The sequence below is a fragment of the Chiloscyllium punctatum genome, chromosome 17, assembly GCF_047496795.1.
Source record: "Chiloscyllium punctatum isolate Juve2018m chromosome 17, sChiPun1.3, whole genome shotgun sequence".
NCBI lineage: Eukaryota > Metazoa > Chordata > Chondrichthyes > Orectolobiformes > Hemiscylliidae > Chiloscyllium > Chiloscyllium punctatum.
This window is the reverse complement of record NC_092755.1, coordinates 83,789,701-83,806,760: the sequence shown is the minus strand read 5'-3', so window position 1 is coordinate 83,806,760 and position 17,060 is coordinate 83,789,701. Positions and strand designations below refer to the sequence as shown.

General features: G+C 38.7%; 1 protein-coding gene across 3 annotated transcripts in view; it reads right to left on the bottom strand.

Moving 5' to 3' along the window:
• Positions 1-3,932: 3,932 nt before the first annotated feature.
• Positions 3,933-17,060, bottom strand: part of chfr (checkpoint with forkhead and ring finger domains, E3 ubiquitin protein ligase) — a 53,378-nt gene continuing 40,250 nt past the window's right edge. For all 3 annotated transcript variants that reach the window (XM_072587717.1, XM_072587718.1, XM_072587719.1), the window contains 5 exons: positions 16,869-16,939; positions 12,186-12,273; positions 10,752-10,859; positions 9,608-9,680; positions 3,933-7,963 (listed from right to left, as the gene is read on the bottom strand). In XM_072587717.1, coding sequence (XP_072443818.1) covers positions 7,921-7,963; positions 9,608-9,680; positions 10,752-10,859; positions 12,186-12,273; positions 16,869-16,939 — 383 coding nt within the window. In that variant the 3' untranslated portion in view covers positions 3,933-7,920. The remainder of the gene's footprint in view (positions 7,964-9,607; positions 9,681-10,751; positions 10,860-12,185; positions 12,274-16,868; positions 16,940-17,060) is intronic.

Below are 17,060 nucleotides of genomic sequence, written 5' to 3'. Positions count from 1 at the left end.
TCATTATTCCTTGGTCAAAATCTTGGGATAGCCTCTCTACTAGCACCTACAGAAGGACTGCAGTGGAGAAAGGCAGGAGCTCATCCCCACTTTGTGGGCACAGAAAATGCCTGAATTACATGAATTAAAAAAATACAAACTCCCTCAAAATTAGCATTCCTCCTAGAATGCTTATCTACTAGTGCCCAACGTATGTCTCATGCAACCTTGCAAACAGGTCTATTTCAGAATCGGAGGATATTGCCAGACTTGGCAGGGGGAAAAGTACGATTAATACAGAGGAAGGCATTAATAGTATTCAAAATGGACATATAATTGATAAATGAAGTTGAATTTGGAGAAGGCCGAGGTGTACACTGGAAGAATAAGCAGCCCAGGATTCATTGAATATTAAGTGACAAAATGGATAATGGAGCAGGGAGAACTACACAAATTATTAGAAGTGGCAACATAGATTAATTATGCCATAATGAAATAAGCAAACCAATCATTGGGGCTCATACATACAAGGATAACATTGAAAATCAGAAAAGTTATGTTAAGCCTGTATGGAATTTTGGCTACACTTTTACATTTTACTGTGAACAGTTCTACTTTCTGTTTTATAACTTGACTATAGAGACACGAGAGGAGGTGAAAATGATTTACAGAATGTGAGATGATATCCATCAGGAAAGATTGGATAGGTTTGGTTGCTCTTCAGAGAGGAAAGAAATTGAGGGGTGACCTGACACAACGGCATTTAACATCAAAAAGTGGCTTGACAGAGCAGACATGAAGAGGATTTTCCCAGATGGATACTCCAAAAGCAGTGGTCATAAGAAACCAGTCGTCATTAGTGAATCAAATTGGAAATTCAGGGGAAATTGTTTACCCAGAGCTAAGTTAGAATGTGGAACCTGCTACCACAAGGAGGGGTTGAGGGAAACAGCAGACATGTTTAAAGGAAAAGGAATAGAAATTTACATGGAATGGGTTAAAAGAAGAAGGGCAAGAGAAGGCTCATCTGAAGCATAAACACTATGGACATATTATCAGGCCATGTAGCCTTTCGATGCTGTAACTCTAACTTATCTACTAACCAACGACTTTTCGATGAAAACCAGTCTGAAAGATAAAGGCACAGATTCCTCCAAAATGGTAGCCCAAGAACATGTAATTTAACAGAATTACTGAGCAATTCTACTATAAACAAACAATTACAAATCACAAAGCTTCTTGTAAATTGAATAAAGGGGGAGTCAATAGAAGCCATATTATTGAGAAAATGGCTTATAAATCACCAGCAAAATCTGAAACAACACTGTCACAGCACCTAGGGGAAGAAGCCAATTGGACAAGAAAGCTTTCTTTATTCAATTACATCCCATCAAATGATGAATAAAATTGATAGAGGGCAGTAACTCACCTCATTTGGTTCAATCACAAGTGTCCTAAACCCAGGTCTGTTGGCTCAGTCACACCACAGGGGTTACATTTGAAGTAGTATTAATTGTCAGTATAGCCAGACAGACACTTTCAGACGAACGCACGGAGAAGCATCCACTCCCAGTACCACGAGGCTCAACTAGTGTCCGAATTAAATAAATTATGTCCAAAATAAAATTTTGTGGTCGTTACTGAAGCATGTAAGTTACTTCAGTGATCACCTCTATCTACCGACCCACGACAACTTTGTGTCAACAGAATTAAAGCAATTCTTGATTAAATGTCTGCTTATGCTATGACCTTTTCATTAAGCAGCCAAGATATCAAACTGTGTTTAACACACTAAAAGCTTCTAGGGGTTTCTTACAATTTATTTTTATTAGTTTCAACACAGCCAGTTAAAATAATGTTTTCTGCTTTGATAGTTGATGCTGAAAAGTTTTTGAACAAAGATCAGATTAATGTCAAAAGATGAGGAAATTTGGAAGGCCAAAGGGGTTGGATCACATCCAATTAAACAGAAAACAAAGTTCAACACAATTCTTTAGAAGATTAGCTGTAATTTTCTGGAGGATAGATGATTAATTGCTTTCATTAGCTACTAACTCCCACAGTAGTTTTGGGAAATGAAGTTTTGATCTTATCTGCTATAAGCATTTACTTTTTATAAAGGGTAAAGTTGCACAGCAAATTAATGCAGAGCTTAACAGAAGTTTAGATATGACAGATCATTGCTATAGTCCTACAGAGTTCCTGATCTCATTAACTCTATAATCCTTGGTCATCCCAAAGAGCACCAGAGGCAAAGGAGGACTTTTGGAAAGTGCTCACTGCTGCAAAACAGGAAAAGTGACTAAGTCCACAGAGATCTACCTTTAACCTCTCGGAATGTTTTCCTAATTTAGAGACACAACATAAATACATGCAGCTGTTGCTGGCTGCCAATATTAGAGATGCTTTGGGAGTAGATCTCGGATACTCTTCAGAGGGTCAGTGTGGACTTGTTGGGCTGAAGGGCCTGTTTTCACAGTGTAGGGATTCTAAAACTAATGCTTGGTACGGAGACACTTCAAAAGAAATAATTATGAAAAGTCAGCTGGAACTAAATATTGTAAACCTCCTTTCTCCACTAGGTTTTGTTTACCTGTACCACTGTGCGTTCCCATAAACCAGTAGGGAGAACACCACTTAGAAGCACTCATTCAGAATTTTTAAAATATACACAAAATACTATATTGCATGGATTGAGCTATTAATTGCAATGCCTACTTTACATAAAGCTGCTTCTAACAGCAGGGATATAGTTGTGTTCATAGTGGAACTTTAAGGTTAATGTCAAACCTTGCTCCAGCGGTCAACTCATAATCCAGGCCCATAAGTCAGTGCAATTTTATGACATGCGATATATCCAACACTCTATTTTACATTCCTTTCACCAAATCCCATCAAGAAGCAGGCCGGGTGGTAAGGAACGTCTGCTATTGGTGGAAGCTTTCTGTCAGCAATCCTGCTTGTACAGAACAGTGATCATATAGGAAATGTTGTGCACTTGCAAAGTATTTGTATATTCTGAGAATATGATAAAGTGCTGCATAGACAAAAAGAGGAAGAAAATGTGCATGCTATCGAGGAATTGTCACATTTAGAGACATTCCTGGATATGTAACAGTCTCCGCACAGTCTTCCTTCAGTGTTTAATTACACAAATCTAACTCTTAATCACCAACAGCTCCTTCCATCCAGGAACGCTATTTTTATTTGGAGCATGCAAAATCGGAAATGTATGCCTACTACTTAATTCACTGATCAACAAAACCAGAAATAGAATATTGGAAAGTATGCAGAAAAGGGCAAGTTATGATTAAATCCTCGAAACACTCAGCAGGTCAGACAGCATTCCTGGAGATAGAAAGACAATATTTTAGGTCTTTTTTTTTTTCATTTGCTTCTATTTCAGATTTCCAGCATCTTGGTTTTGTTGAGGCAAGCTGTAATGTTACATGTCTACCCTGGAATGCTGTGGTCTTAGAACATTTCCCTAAGCTCTAAGGATACAGACCATACACTGGAAAATGGGATGTTCTTCTGTGCCGTACAGTTGTTTTACATTTCCTAAATATTCTTACCTTTTGAATGAGGGGAATATGCAGGGATGTGGGGAGAGGCAAGAGGTGATTCCCCTTAGGACAGCAGAACAGATATGATGGCAAAAATGTACTTCTGTACATAACTATTCAGATTTCTGCTTGTTTCAGATTTCCAGTTTCCTCTTTTGTTAAAAAAAACTCGTTAATCTCCCTAACTCTTAAAAGATAATTGTGAAGCAGCTTTGACATCAGAACCTTGGGAAACATGCAAGCTGTAAAACCCATGAGACCGAGCAATCAGCAACTCAATGGGGATTAAGATTGCTGAGAAGTCCAATTCAAAACACCAGACTTTACACATTAACAAATCAAACATATAGCTAAGCATTGCAGCTATTACTAGATATTCAGACAAAGTTCAGCAAACTGCTTTTAATCAATATAAAACACATCATTTTTTCAGCAACAGTTACCAGTTTAGCAGTGTTACATAGCACTGAAAAATTATTGCAGACATTTGAGATTTCCTTAAATCCCTCTAGAGCCCTGCCACAGAATCACAAACCCTGTGACTCAATTCAAAAATCCAACCCAGGGTCACAAATCCAACTTGGTAAATAAATGTGATGCTACTGAATAACAGATGAGGAAAATGTTAGCAGCTATCCTGGTGGGTGCAAAGTTAGGCCAGCTAGGGTGTTTGGTGATGGCCTCAGTGGGAAGACATTTGATTAACACAGTAGGAATTGCATATCATGAGCAGGAGCTCCAATTTATGCAAATGAGATGAGATCTATCAGACTTCATGGAATCAAACTACCTTTAATACTAGTCTTCTAAACAGGAAAGGCAAGGTGTCAAAGATTAAAGGGAACATTGTTTAATCGGGTGTATGTTCTTTGTCAATGAGGAGGATAGCAGTAAAAGTCAGGAGGACAAAGACGGATGAACTGGGAAGACAGATGGCAGGTAACATTTCATACAGAGAAAAATTCAATTATACATTTGAAAGGAAGAAAAGTGATATTAAACAAAGTGGAACAGTACATAATGGAGTTCTGGAAGAGAATTTGAGTTTCACATGGACAAATATTTGCCAAGTTGAGAAGGCTGCCAAACATGACAGTGGGGTTTTGGGCTTTATAATGGGGGACACAGGACACCAAATCTGGGCACTGTGCTTGGGAAAGGACAAAACATTAAAGGGCGCAGGTAAGATTCACTACAATAGTACCAGAGAAGAAGGACTATTTATGTAGAGAAACTAGAGAAATTGTGGCTGTTCTTACAAGGAACTTGGACAAGAGAATATTTTAATACATGTGCTCAAAATTATCAAGGATTTATTTATTGTGTTGGGCTTCCAGAGATCTCCGGTTTAAAGGTAATTGATGAGAGATAAGAGGAGAGCAGATAATTTCTTCCAAATAAATGCAGCAAGTTTTGGTGCTCTGATGCATGCTACCTGAAAGGATGGGTAAAACAGATTCAATAGGAATTTTCAACAGGGTCTGCATAAGTACTTGAAAATGAAGCATGCTTGGCTATGAAGAAACAGCAGACGAGTGAGGCTAATTGGATGGTCTTTTCAAAGGTCTTGCTCAAGGATGATGGTTTAAATAAACTCCTTTAGTCTAAGATGATTCTATGCTGTATAAAAGAAAAGATCAGATCTCTTCAATCCTATTAATGTAAGTCTCTTTCAAAGCCCAGTTTCCAAGGGAATAGACTGGATTGCATATTTCCTACCAAGGACAATATATGCCAATTGGTGGAAAGGTGAGATTTTAAATTTGGAAAACTTCATATTAAAATGGTCAATGATGAAATTGTCTAGGTTCCATCAATTTTTGCTTAAAATTACTGCAGCTTCAGATCAGATTGTAAACCAGCTATAAACATTCATGCAAAATGAAACATTCCAGTGCTAAATCACTTGCTCATCTCAAATGATAAATTGTAATTGCTATTCAGTATTTTATCAAAATAAAGTGCTTGTACAGAAGGACCTAGACTAAGACGTGATTCACCGAGGAGCAACTGTTCGAGTGCAGTCCCTCCAGGTGTGAACCCAGTTTCTTTTCTGGCTTTTTCTCCCATGAGTAAAACATTCATTTATCCCAACAATAATTTACAGCTGAAATTGTATTTTCGATTGCTAAAATAAACAATAAATCAAGGCGTCTTCATTCCCCGATCCTGAGATTTAGGTACAGATCCAGAGGAAATACTTCTATTGCTTCGCAAATTGTGACAACTGTTTAAAGTTTTAAAAGTTGAATAATGGCTTAAAATGTGCAGCACAAAAACAGCCATTAGCCTTCACTGATCTAAACAAGTGGTTATGCTCCATAAGCTCTGCCCACTATCAAAAGTTATTTCCTCTTCCTTATGTGCCTATCAACATTTCCCCATAAATGCATCTTTAGACTATTCATTTTAAGTATTCCACATGATCGTACATTTCATTTTCCCACTACATTCTGGGTAAAAGTAGTTGAAAGTTAGAATGCACACTTTGCCTAGCAAAATAAATTAAATATACTGAAAAGTAACTTAATTTCTTCAGCTCAATTTTCTCCTGATCTGTTCTGAAAATTCCTTGCTGGGTGACAGATCCACATCTCACTCGGTGATTACTTTCCAATTGAGGACCAGATATTGAGTTAGCAGACTGGCCCAGCATGAAATGGATCATACTAAACCTCCAGGATTGTCTTTACTTGACTATGAACCAGCAGCATGTCAGTGGACAGCAGGATATTTGTGCAGGGACTTTGAAATCAAGTTCAGAACCCTCCCTTCAGTCTCATAAAATCAGCTAACACTATGAATTGGAAATCAAGTCTGGGACATTACTGTCTCACAATGAATTTATCCATTTAAGTTAGAGGTGAATGTGCCCATCCACTCTTAATTTGACCTGCAATGATTTTTAGCCACACAGAAGATTACAGCCTTCCCCACCCCATTGAAAAATACTTTATGCAAAATTACCAAGCCACACACATTAGGAAAGTTTAGCACAGGGCTATGTTTCTGGGTTGTTACAAATCTTTATATTAGATTCAGAGTGTTGAGGAGTGGAATCAGGAAGGATTTGTTTCCCCACACAAGGTATACTATAAACCCAGAACTTCCTGAAACAATGGAATTTACAAGACCATTGTTTTTCCATTGAGTATTATTATCAAGGAGCCAAAGCAAAGGCAAATAAATGGATTGGAACTGATCAGCCATGTTCTCTCAAAGTAATGGAACAGGCTTGACGGCCTAAATTACACCACCCTGTGCCTAAATGTTCTTAATACCATGGTGTTAGATAAGGAGCAGAATAACAGTCAGTCAGCGTTCGTACACTGGTTAAGTTATAAGAATGGATGATGGAGAAAGTGTTTCAGCTTGTCTGCAAAGATTCTACAGTCAAATAGCCTATCGATACTCATTAATATAAGCTCCTCAAATGGAGAACGGCCCTTTGATCTGGATAGAACAGTAAGTCGAGCGAGGAACCTCAAAAGAGGAGGCAATAAAATCTGATAAAGACTTCCAAATATTGGAGAAATCCCTGAAAAAATGTAAAAGAAATCACTCCAAATGATAAGGAGCGACTTTTATTTCTATCAGAAGATTTTGTTTTATCCTTGACAGCTACTGGTGGTCAACATATTCTAAACCAGCAACCATCACATATACCTGAGACACTAAGCTGCTGGGCCTGGGCCCTTTCAGAAGCTAATGTTGCATTAGGAGGAAGTATGCAGTAAAAAGTAAAGGCAGGCTTTCAATATAAATTTAAGGGAATCTTCCTATTGTAATTTAAACCTTTACAATACTCAGCTTCAAAAAATATTGTTCAAATGCTTCCAGAGGTCAGCTGAGCAAGGAATGCTTCAGAATGCAGGGAATTTTACATTGCAACTCTGTGCTTCTATGGTCAAGTCACTGAGTTTCCCCAGACAACTGTCCCATAAAAACACTGTGAAGTGTTTTAGCTCCAGTTGTTCTAAGCATCAATAAAAAAATTATATTCCTACATTGACTGCACAGCAGTAACAAAAGAACATTAAGAATAATCAATTTTATGTGGAAAATGTGATATTACAGCAGTATACAGCAGAGCAAATATTTGCAGGCCTTGCTCTGAAACTGTGTGCTCTTTTAAATATAGAACTTTTTAAAAAATATCAAAGCACAAGCTTCCTACCAAATGGTAGAAAAACAGATGTATTTTCTACCATGTGGTTCATCTTGGTTTCAACTTTTAGGTATAATAAACTTTACAATGACCCCTAGACTCAAAAGGTTGATTGTATAAAAACAGATTCTTAAAGACAACTGTTGAAGTTCAAAGTCACTCAAACTTCATCTGCAGGGGGCTGCATGGCTCTGATGCTGAGAATCTTCAGTTCTTGAAACGTGTTTGCTCACAGATGTGGTTAAATTTCCTGCAAGAAAGCAAGTTATTAGCAAGATTTTCTTCAACTGACTTACTTCAAAACACTTTTTGCTGTCAACACCAATTCCAATTTATATTACAAGAAAACATACATGCATACAAGTCTTGTACAAGCTGTCTGTTCCAAATATTTGACTGATGCAACTAACAACTTGCATTTGTATTGTCTTTAATGATTTACAGTGTCCTAACGTATTGCATCGAACAACATTGGACAGTTAGCCACAAAAATACGTTTTAGAATAGGTGACACATGTTTGGAGTGTTTTAATAAGTGTCTTAAAGGACAAGAGAGGTGAAGAGATTTAGGGAGGGTATCCCAGGATTTGGAGTCTAGGCACAACAATGATGGAATGAAGAAAATTGGCGGTGCATAAAAGCCAGCTGGGATACTCAGGGTTAAAATATAGAACAATAAAACACAACCAAATAGCCTATTGGCTTCATTTGGAAGAGCTGAGATCTCACAATCAGATGCCAATTTGAAACATTAGAAAAGCCGATTTTTCAGATTAGTTGCAGATGAAGCATTCGGATTTATTTGTGTTTCGAATTAGTTTTTAAATAAACATCCCTCAGCAATGAGGGTATTGGGATCATTTGCTGTAGCAAATCCATATTTGACCAACCCTTGCTCTGGTTTGGTAAAACTGAGGCCCTAAATGGACAGGCGACAAAACAGGGCTCCTTTACAGCTACAAACAGCTTCTTTCAAGTCAGTATCTTAATGCCCAGAAATGTGCCCTTAAAACAAACAGCCATTTTACCATATAATGTATTGACTGGTACATGGCACAATAATCATTTGGGAATAACACGTCCCCTGACTTTAGAAATGCCACTAGACATTTACTAGTTTTGTAACCCTTGTTCAAAATAACAGCGACAAGTAAATCATTTGCAGTGAAACTTTTTGTTTCAACAGTACCTCTTGAAATTCCTTTCATCCCTCTGACAAATTTCTACCCCATCCCATGCCTCCCATTCCAACCCGTCCCATTTTTTTTTGTCTTCCTACCATCCCCCTTCTGTCAGGTAAACCTTTCCCTCCTGGCCCTTCTCTTTTATTCTGAGCAGCATTTCATCTCCATTCATTCCATCTTACATTCTCACACCATGTCTACACGCCTCTATCACCCATCTTCCTAAAACTCACTACACTTCTTGCACTCTCCTCCCTCCTATGCTCGCTCCCAAGTCCCTCTTCTCATCTTATCTCTTTCACTCTACTCCACCTGACACAAAGTCTCCTCTCTATAATCTGTGCTATCACCACATCTCTAATGTAATCAAGAATCAACAACCAAGGCGAGGGAATACAAAGTGGCAAGAACCAGACACCAGTAAGCAAGGCCAAAAGATGGTAAGAGCAAGAACACTTATCAAGGCCATGAAGTCGACAAAGCAGAAGGCCAGGAGGCAAACTGCATAGTCCAGGCTCTAGCCACCAAATCTAAACACCGATGAGTCAAAATGCAGACATCATAAATTGGCATGTTTATAGACTGTTAATCAACAGTGGCAAACATTATTGAATTTTAGGCAGTGATTAAGAGAAACTGTAAAGTAACATGCAATATATTCAAAACTTTCTCAACACTAGAGATGTAATTAACCTGCATTTGGTACTTACATAGCATGATGTGCTTTAACCTGGGTGCGACAGTTCCTGCCCCAGTAGCAATCTGGACGTGCAGTTACAGACTCTAAGATGAATTAATTGTAATGTAGAAAAACAATTTTTAAAGACAGGATTACCTTGAATAACTCTACCTCATTACAATACACAGGACAAAACAGAATGTGATAAATAGACAGATATATGCTGGTGTCCTGCTGAAAACCAGTGCACAATTGATAGTGTGCTTTAAAATACACACATGCAGTCAAATTAAATACAGTACAATCTACACTTAATTTAAGCCTGTATACTTTTATCTCTTCAAGTGTTCTTTTGTCAAATGAACACATTTATTCCTATTAAATATTCACTTTATCCAGCAGAATTTAATTGCTTTGTCCAGCAGACACAATGACATTTCCAAGGGAACAAACATTTATGCTGCACAAGAAAAGGGTGCTTATCTATCAGCAAGGTGACTGATTGGTTGAGATGTTGTCAGGGAGAACACGCTAAGTAATTATTGCATTCCATGCTTTTAGCTTGAAAAAAAATCACAACATCTGGACATGTTACTATTTCCTGAAATGAAAGGTTCTTATGAATCAATACATGCAGCTTCTGGCAAGTGTTAGGTGAGCTACATTGAAAGCCCAACTACTAAACAGTTATCAATTGGACTTGCAATGTGACTCACTTATGCCTGCTAGAAGTTACATGTATTCATATGTAGGAATCTGAAAATGGAACATATTTGGAGTGAGCTTTATTCAATGTGTAATGTTGAAGTTTTTTTTAAAAATTGTGATCAATTGATTCAACGTAGTCGAAACAATTAAGTTAGGATTTATGTTCTAGGAAAAGTGGCTGAAAATAAATTCCATTTAGAAAAAGGATCTATTTAGAAAAAAAAATCTGATTTGCTGCACAGTTCCTAAAGGTGCTTAGGAATTTTATTCTCAGATAAGTTGAATGAAATTGATCCATATTTGGAGAGATATTTGTCAGTTTATTGATGATGGTTGAACTTGGTTGAACCTCAATATATTTCTATCGTTTCTCTAGTGTTTTGAGATGTCCTGAGGATATGAGTGAGAACAAAAACAAAGTGACCAGTTTCTCAAAAACTGGTAACCAGTTATTAAAGACAACTAACCTGGAAGTTCTGAGGCAGGAATATTCTGCCTGTACTGGTAAGCTAGCTCACGAAAGTTATGCAAACCACAGCAGTAGCACAGGACAACATTTGTTGTGACATGATAATCTGTTTTTTAAAAAAAATTAATAAAGGGTAAATGCAACTCAGACCTCAATGGAATTAAACTCATGTTTTTGATTATACAAACTTATAGTCAAACATTATTCCAATTTATTAAAGACTGTAAAACGCTAAAGCAGGGGCTATTACCACAATTTACTTTCATTGGAAGTTACCATATACAGTAATCACTACGTGCCACGTAGATCAAACACGATGACCATGATTGCCTTTTTATCTAATACATACGAATGCCATTCAGAAAGTAAAGTACCACTGAAAAATTCAAAGAAAAATATGCATTCCAATATGAAAGTGGATCCAATTTAAATTTTGATGTGGTCACTTATTCCAGGTAATATAACTGCAAAATTGTATTATTTGTCCACTCTTGAGATTCAACCACAAAGGTCAAAGCTCATCCCTTAAGTATGACTGAACTGACCATCAGATGAGATGTTAAACTGAGGTCCAGTCTGCCCTATTAGGTGGAAGCACAAGATACTAAGGCACAGTTCAAAGAGCAAGGGAAGTCTCTCAAGTATCCTGGCAAATACCCATCTCTAGTTATGATACCAAAAATGACAATTGCCAAATTCAATCATTAAGGATAATTGGGCATATCAATAAGCAATTGATGGAGAATGGAAAAGTATTGAGAACAGGCTGTCTTGCAAGAAGGTAGCCATGTGTGGGAACAGACAGTTTGGATTTGGATTTGCTTGCACACCAGGAATGCTTGGGAAAGTACTCAGATGAGACAATACAGCGTACAATATCAAATCCCGTATACAACTAATATCAGAGACTTTTCAGAGTTCACTGGACTGAGTTTACGACCAGTGCCATGGGAATTAACATTGAGCTCCAAGTGCCAGATGTCATGAGGTGTTTTAAGGTGGGACTCACTTGTTTGAATATGTATAAGAAAATCACTTTATTAAGCAAATAAGTCATTTTTGATAATATATTTAGTTGAAGCTAATAAATCTGCATTATATCAAAGCATATGCATCTTCTGATGTTCATTTTGATCAAACCTTCATGAACCAATTGAGGCACTTCAGCCTATCCCTCAATCAACATCAATAAGATAATTGCCTGGCCATTATGCCATTTTGTTTTGTGGGATCGCATCACATGAAAATTGGTTGTCATATTTCCTGCAACAGTGGCTACATTTTAAGCACTTCATTTGCTCAAGTATTTGCATTCCAGGACTTCCTGGGGCCATAAATGGTGCTAACAAAATGCAAGATTTTCTTTAAACATTTATTTTCAGAATACCCCATTAACATTTCAATTATAATTACCCGTTTAAATTATACATACCTGTAAGAACAAACCTTCCTCTCTGAAGATGTAAAAGACTTTCTTGCAGCATCTCTTTCCAGGAAAGGCCCCTAGATGAAAGGTAATTCTGAAAGGCAATGCCATACATGATTATGGTGCAATGCAGTATTATTATATGCTGCATATTTGGTATCGAGTTCTCAACTTATTTTGCTCTTAATGTCGGTGTCAAGTCTAAGATTACATTTCTGTTGGTTCAGCACAGATTAGAAGACAAGACAGTAATTCTTTTAAAAGCTGAAACGGTGGTTTAATGATGAGTTAAAAAAGTGTAAAGTAATTCCCTTTAAATTAATGAGTTATCTGTTGAAGCGATGTAGTGACTCTCCTGCATTAATTGAATGTTGAATGTCAAACCAAAGGAAGGATAAGATGGGTTTTGTACAGTTAAAAAACAAAAAAAAAACTTCGACGGGCTTGTTTCCACAGCCCACAAGAGGAGTAAATGTGATCACAGTCAGGTTTACACAATTGGGGAAATGTAGACATACAGCAGCATAGAAGGCCTGGGAGTAGTTAATCCACCTGTTCTCTCAGCTAGGATAGGTGTACTGTCTCGAGAGAAAATCAAGAGTACAATGGCTGATCAAAAAGCCAGCGTTCTGCTAACTGAACTCACAGCTTGGCCCATTTGGTATTAAGAATAGTGAGAACTGCAGATGCTGGAGAAAGGGTCAAGCCCGAAATGCTTTGCTCCTCAGATGCTGCCTGACTTACTGCATGGTTTTCCAGTGCCACACTTTATTGACCCATTTGGTATCAGACTCACTGCTTGGGTCTGATGGATTCAAATCCTGCTGAGGAAATTAAAGATTCCACAGACCTACTGCAAGTGTTGGGAGTTCCCTTGTCAGAGAGTCATAGAGATGTACAGCATGGAAACACACCCTTCGGTCCAATCCTTCCATGCTGACTAGATATCCCAACCCAATCTAGTCCCACCTGCCAGCACCCAGCACATATCCCTCCAAACCCTTCCTACTCGTATACCCATCCAAATGCCTTTTAAATGTTGTAATTGTACCAGCCTCCATCACTTCCTCCGGCAGCTCATTCCATACACATATCACTTTCTGCATGGAAAAAGTTGCCCCTTAGGTCTCTTTTATATCTTTCCCCTCTCATCCTAAACCTACACCCTCTAGTTCTGGACTCCCCCACCCCAGAGAAAAGACTTTGTCTATTTACCCTATCCATACCCCTTAATTTTGTAAACCTCTATAAGGTCATCCCTCAGCCTCCGACGCTCCAGTGAAAACAGCCCCAGCCTGTTCAGCCTCTTCCCACAGCTCAAATGCTCCAGTCCTGGCAAAATCCTTGTAAATCTTTTCTGAACCCTTTCAAGTTTCACAACATCTTTCCGATATGAAGGAGACCAGAACTGCACACAATATTCCAACAGTGGCCTAACCAACGTCCTGTACAGCAACAACATGACCTCCCAACTCCTGTACTCAATACTCTGACCAATAAAGGAAAGTATACCAAAAGCTTTCTTTACTATCCTACCTACCTGCGACTCCACTTTCAAGAAACTATGTTCAGCAACACTCCCCAGGACCTAACCATGAGGTGTACAAGTCCTGCTAAGATTTGCGTTCACAAAATGCAGCATCTTGCATTTATCTGAATTAAACTCCACCTGCCACTCCTCAGCTCATTGGCCCATCTGATCAAGATCCCATTGTAATCTGAGGTAACCTTCTGCACTGTCCACTACACCTCCAATTTTGGTGTAATCTGCAAATGTATTAACTATACCTCTTATGTTCACATCCAAATTATTTATATAGTGACAAAAAATAGTGGACCCAGCACCAATCCTTGTGGCACTCACTGGTCACAGGCCTCCAGTCTGAAAAACAACCCTCCACCACCACTATCCCCCTCTGTCTTCTATCTTTGAGCCAGTTCTGTATCCAAACGGCTAGTTCCCCCTCTATTCAGAGAGATCTAACCTTGCGAGACAATCTCCCATGGGGAACCTTGTCGAATGCCTTACTGAAGTCCATATAGATCACATCTACTGCTCAGCCCTTATCAATGCTCTTTGTTACTTCAAAAAACTCAATCAACAAAGCCATGTTAACTATCCCTAATCCGTCCTTGCTTTTCCAAATACATGTACATTCTGTTCCTTAGGATTCCCTCCAACAACTTGCCCACCACCGACATCAGGCTACCACTTTAGCCAACCTCCAGTCTTTCAGCACCTCACCTATAACTACCGATGATACAAATACCTCACCAGGAGGCCTAGCGATCACTTCCCTAGCTTCCGACAGAGTTCTAGAGTACACCTGATCAGACCCTGGGGATTTATTCACTTTTATGCATTTCAAGACATCCAGCACTTCCTCCTCTGTAATATGGACATTTTTTTCAAGATGTCACCATCTATTTCCCTACATTGGACATCTTCCACATCCTTTTCCACAGTAAATACTGATGCAAAATACTCGTTTAGTATCTCCCCCATCTACTGCATGTATTTGTAAAAACCCTTTGGATTCTCCTCAATTCTATTTGCCAAAGCTATCTCTTGACCCCTTTTTGCCCTCCTGATTTCCTTCTTAAGTATACTCCTACTGCCTTTATACTCTAAGGATTCACTCAATCTATCCTGTCTAGATCTGACATATGCTTCCTTCTTTTTCTCTTAACCAAACCTTCTATTTCTTTAGCATTCCCTATACCTACCAGCCTTTCCTTTCACCCTAACAGAAATATACTTTCTCTGGATTCTCATTATCTCCTTTCTGAAGGCTTCCCATTTTCAAGCCGTCCCTTTACCTGCAAACATCTGCCCCCAGTCAGCTTTTGAAACTTTACATTACATTGTCTACAGTGTGGAAACAGGTCCTTCGGCCCAACAAGTCCACACTGACATTCTGAAGAGTAATCCACCCAGACACATTTCCCTCTGACGAATGCACCTAACACTATGGGCAATTTAGCACAGCCAAATCACCTGCCCTGCACATCTTTGGACTGTGGGAGGAAACCGGAGTGCCCGGAGGAAACTCACACAGACACGGGGAGAATGTGCAAACTCCACACAGACAGTCACCAGAGGTTGGAATTGAACCTGGAACCCTGGTGCTGTGAGGCAGCAGTGCTAATTACTAAGCCACTGTGCTGCCAGTTCTTGCCTAATACTGTCAAAATTGGCCTTTCTCCAATTTAGAACTTCAACTTTTAGATCTGGTCTATCCTTTTCCATCATTATTTTAAAACAAATAGAATTACGGTCACTGGCCCCCACTGACACCTCAGTCACCTGCTCTGCCTTATTTCCCAAGAGTAGGTCAAGTTTTGCACCTTCTCTCTTAGATAAATCCACATACCAAATCAGAAAATTGTCTTGTACACTCTAAACAAATTCCTCTCCATCTAAACCTTTAACACTATGGCAGTCCCAGTCTATGTTTGGAAAGTTAAAATCCCCTACCATAACCACCTTATTAATTCCTCCAGAAAGCGGAGATCTCCTTATAAATTTGTTTCTCAATTTCCCTCTGACGATTTGGGGAGGGGGGTCTATAACACCATCCCAATAAGGTGATCATCCCTTTCTTATTTCTCAGTTCTACGCAAATAACCTCTCTGGATATATTTCCGGGAATATCCTCCCTCAGTATCTATAATACTATCCCTTAACAAAAACACCACTCCTCTTCCTCTTTTGCTTCCCTTTCTATCTTTCCTGTAGCATTTGTATCCTGGAACATTAAGCTGCCACTCCTGTCCAAACCTGCACAATGTTTCTGTAATTGCTATGATATCCCAGTCCCATGTTCTTAACCATGCCTGAGGTTCAACTGCCTTCCCTATTAGGCCCCTTGCATTGAATAAATGCAGTTTAATTTATCAGTCCAACCTTATTCTCTGCTCTGTCCTTGCCTGCCCTGACTGTTTGACTCGCTCCTGTTCTCAACTGTACCAGTCTCAGATTGATCTCTTTCCCCACTATCTCCTTGGGTCCCACCTCCCTCACCTTACTAGCTTAAATCTTCCTGAGCAGCTCTAGCAAATCTCCCTGCTAGTATATTAGTCCCCTTCCAATTTAGGTGCAATCCATTCTTCTTGTACAGGTCACTTCTACCCCAAGAGAGAGATTCCAATTATCCAAAAATGTGAATCCTCCTCCCATACACCAGCTCCTCAGCCATGCATTCATCTGCTCGTCTTGACCAAACTCCTTTTCTTGACTAACACCTTAAACATATTTTCTGCTGCTCCTCTTAATCACTGTTGGAGCAATCATACATTGAACAAAGCACAGTTTCATTTAGTTTCAAACAATAACTGCCTCTGATGTGCACTGAAATGTAGGCATGCCTAACTATTCTTCATAATTTTAATGATAATGTCAAAATCATGATGTAAATCATATAGTAGTTCAGTGCATTAAGAACTCCTAACAAAAAGACCTATTCTTTTGCTTAACTGAATAGGAAATACAAGAGTCATTCCAAGTCACTCTTTGATATCTCTCGTCTTTAACACTAACATAGTACAAGCAATAAAAGGGATGTGAAACAGCAGTCCACCTGGCTAGCTAAAATGTGCAGAACAAGGACTCCAGGGTCAACCAAATACAGGCCTAGAAACTGAATGCATTAAAAAAAAATTGAAGCTTGTTCAAAGAGGGAACCTTACCTTCAGGATGTCAGACTCATAGCTGTTGTTGTTTAATATTCCATCCAAACACTTCTCGCCAAAATTTACATCTGTCAAAAAATATTGCACTATCAGGTTAACACTCAAAGTTCAGTTATAGAAAAAAAAAGAACAATATATTCACATAGGGTTGCTCCTCAGAAACTGGAATTAGCACAGAGTGGCCCTACA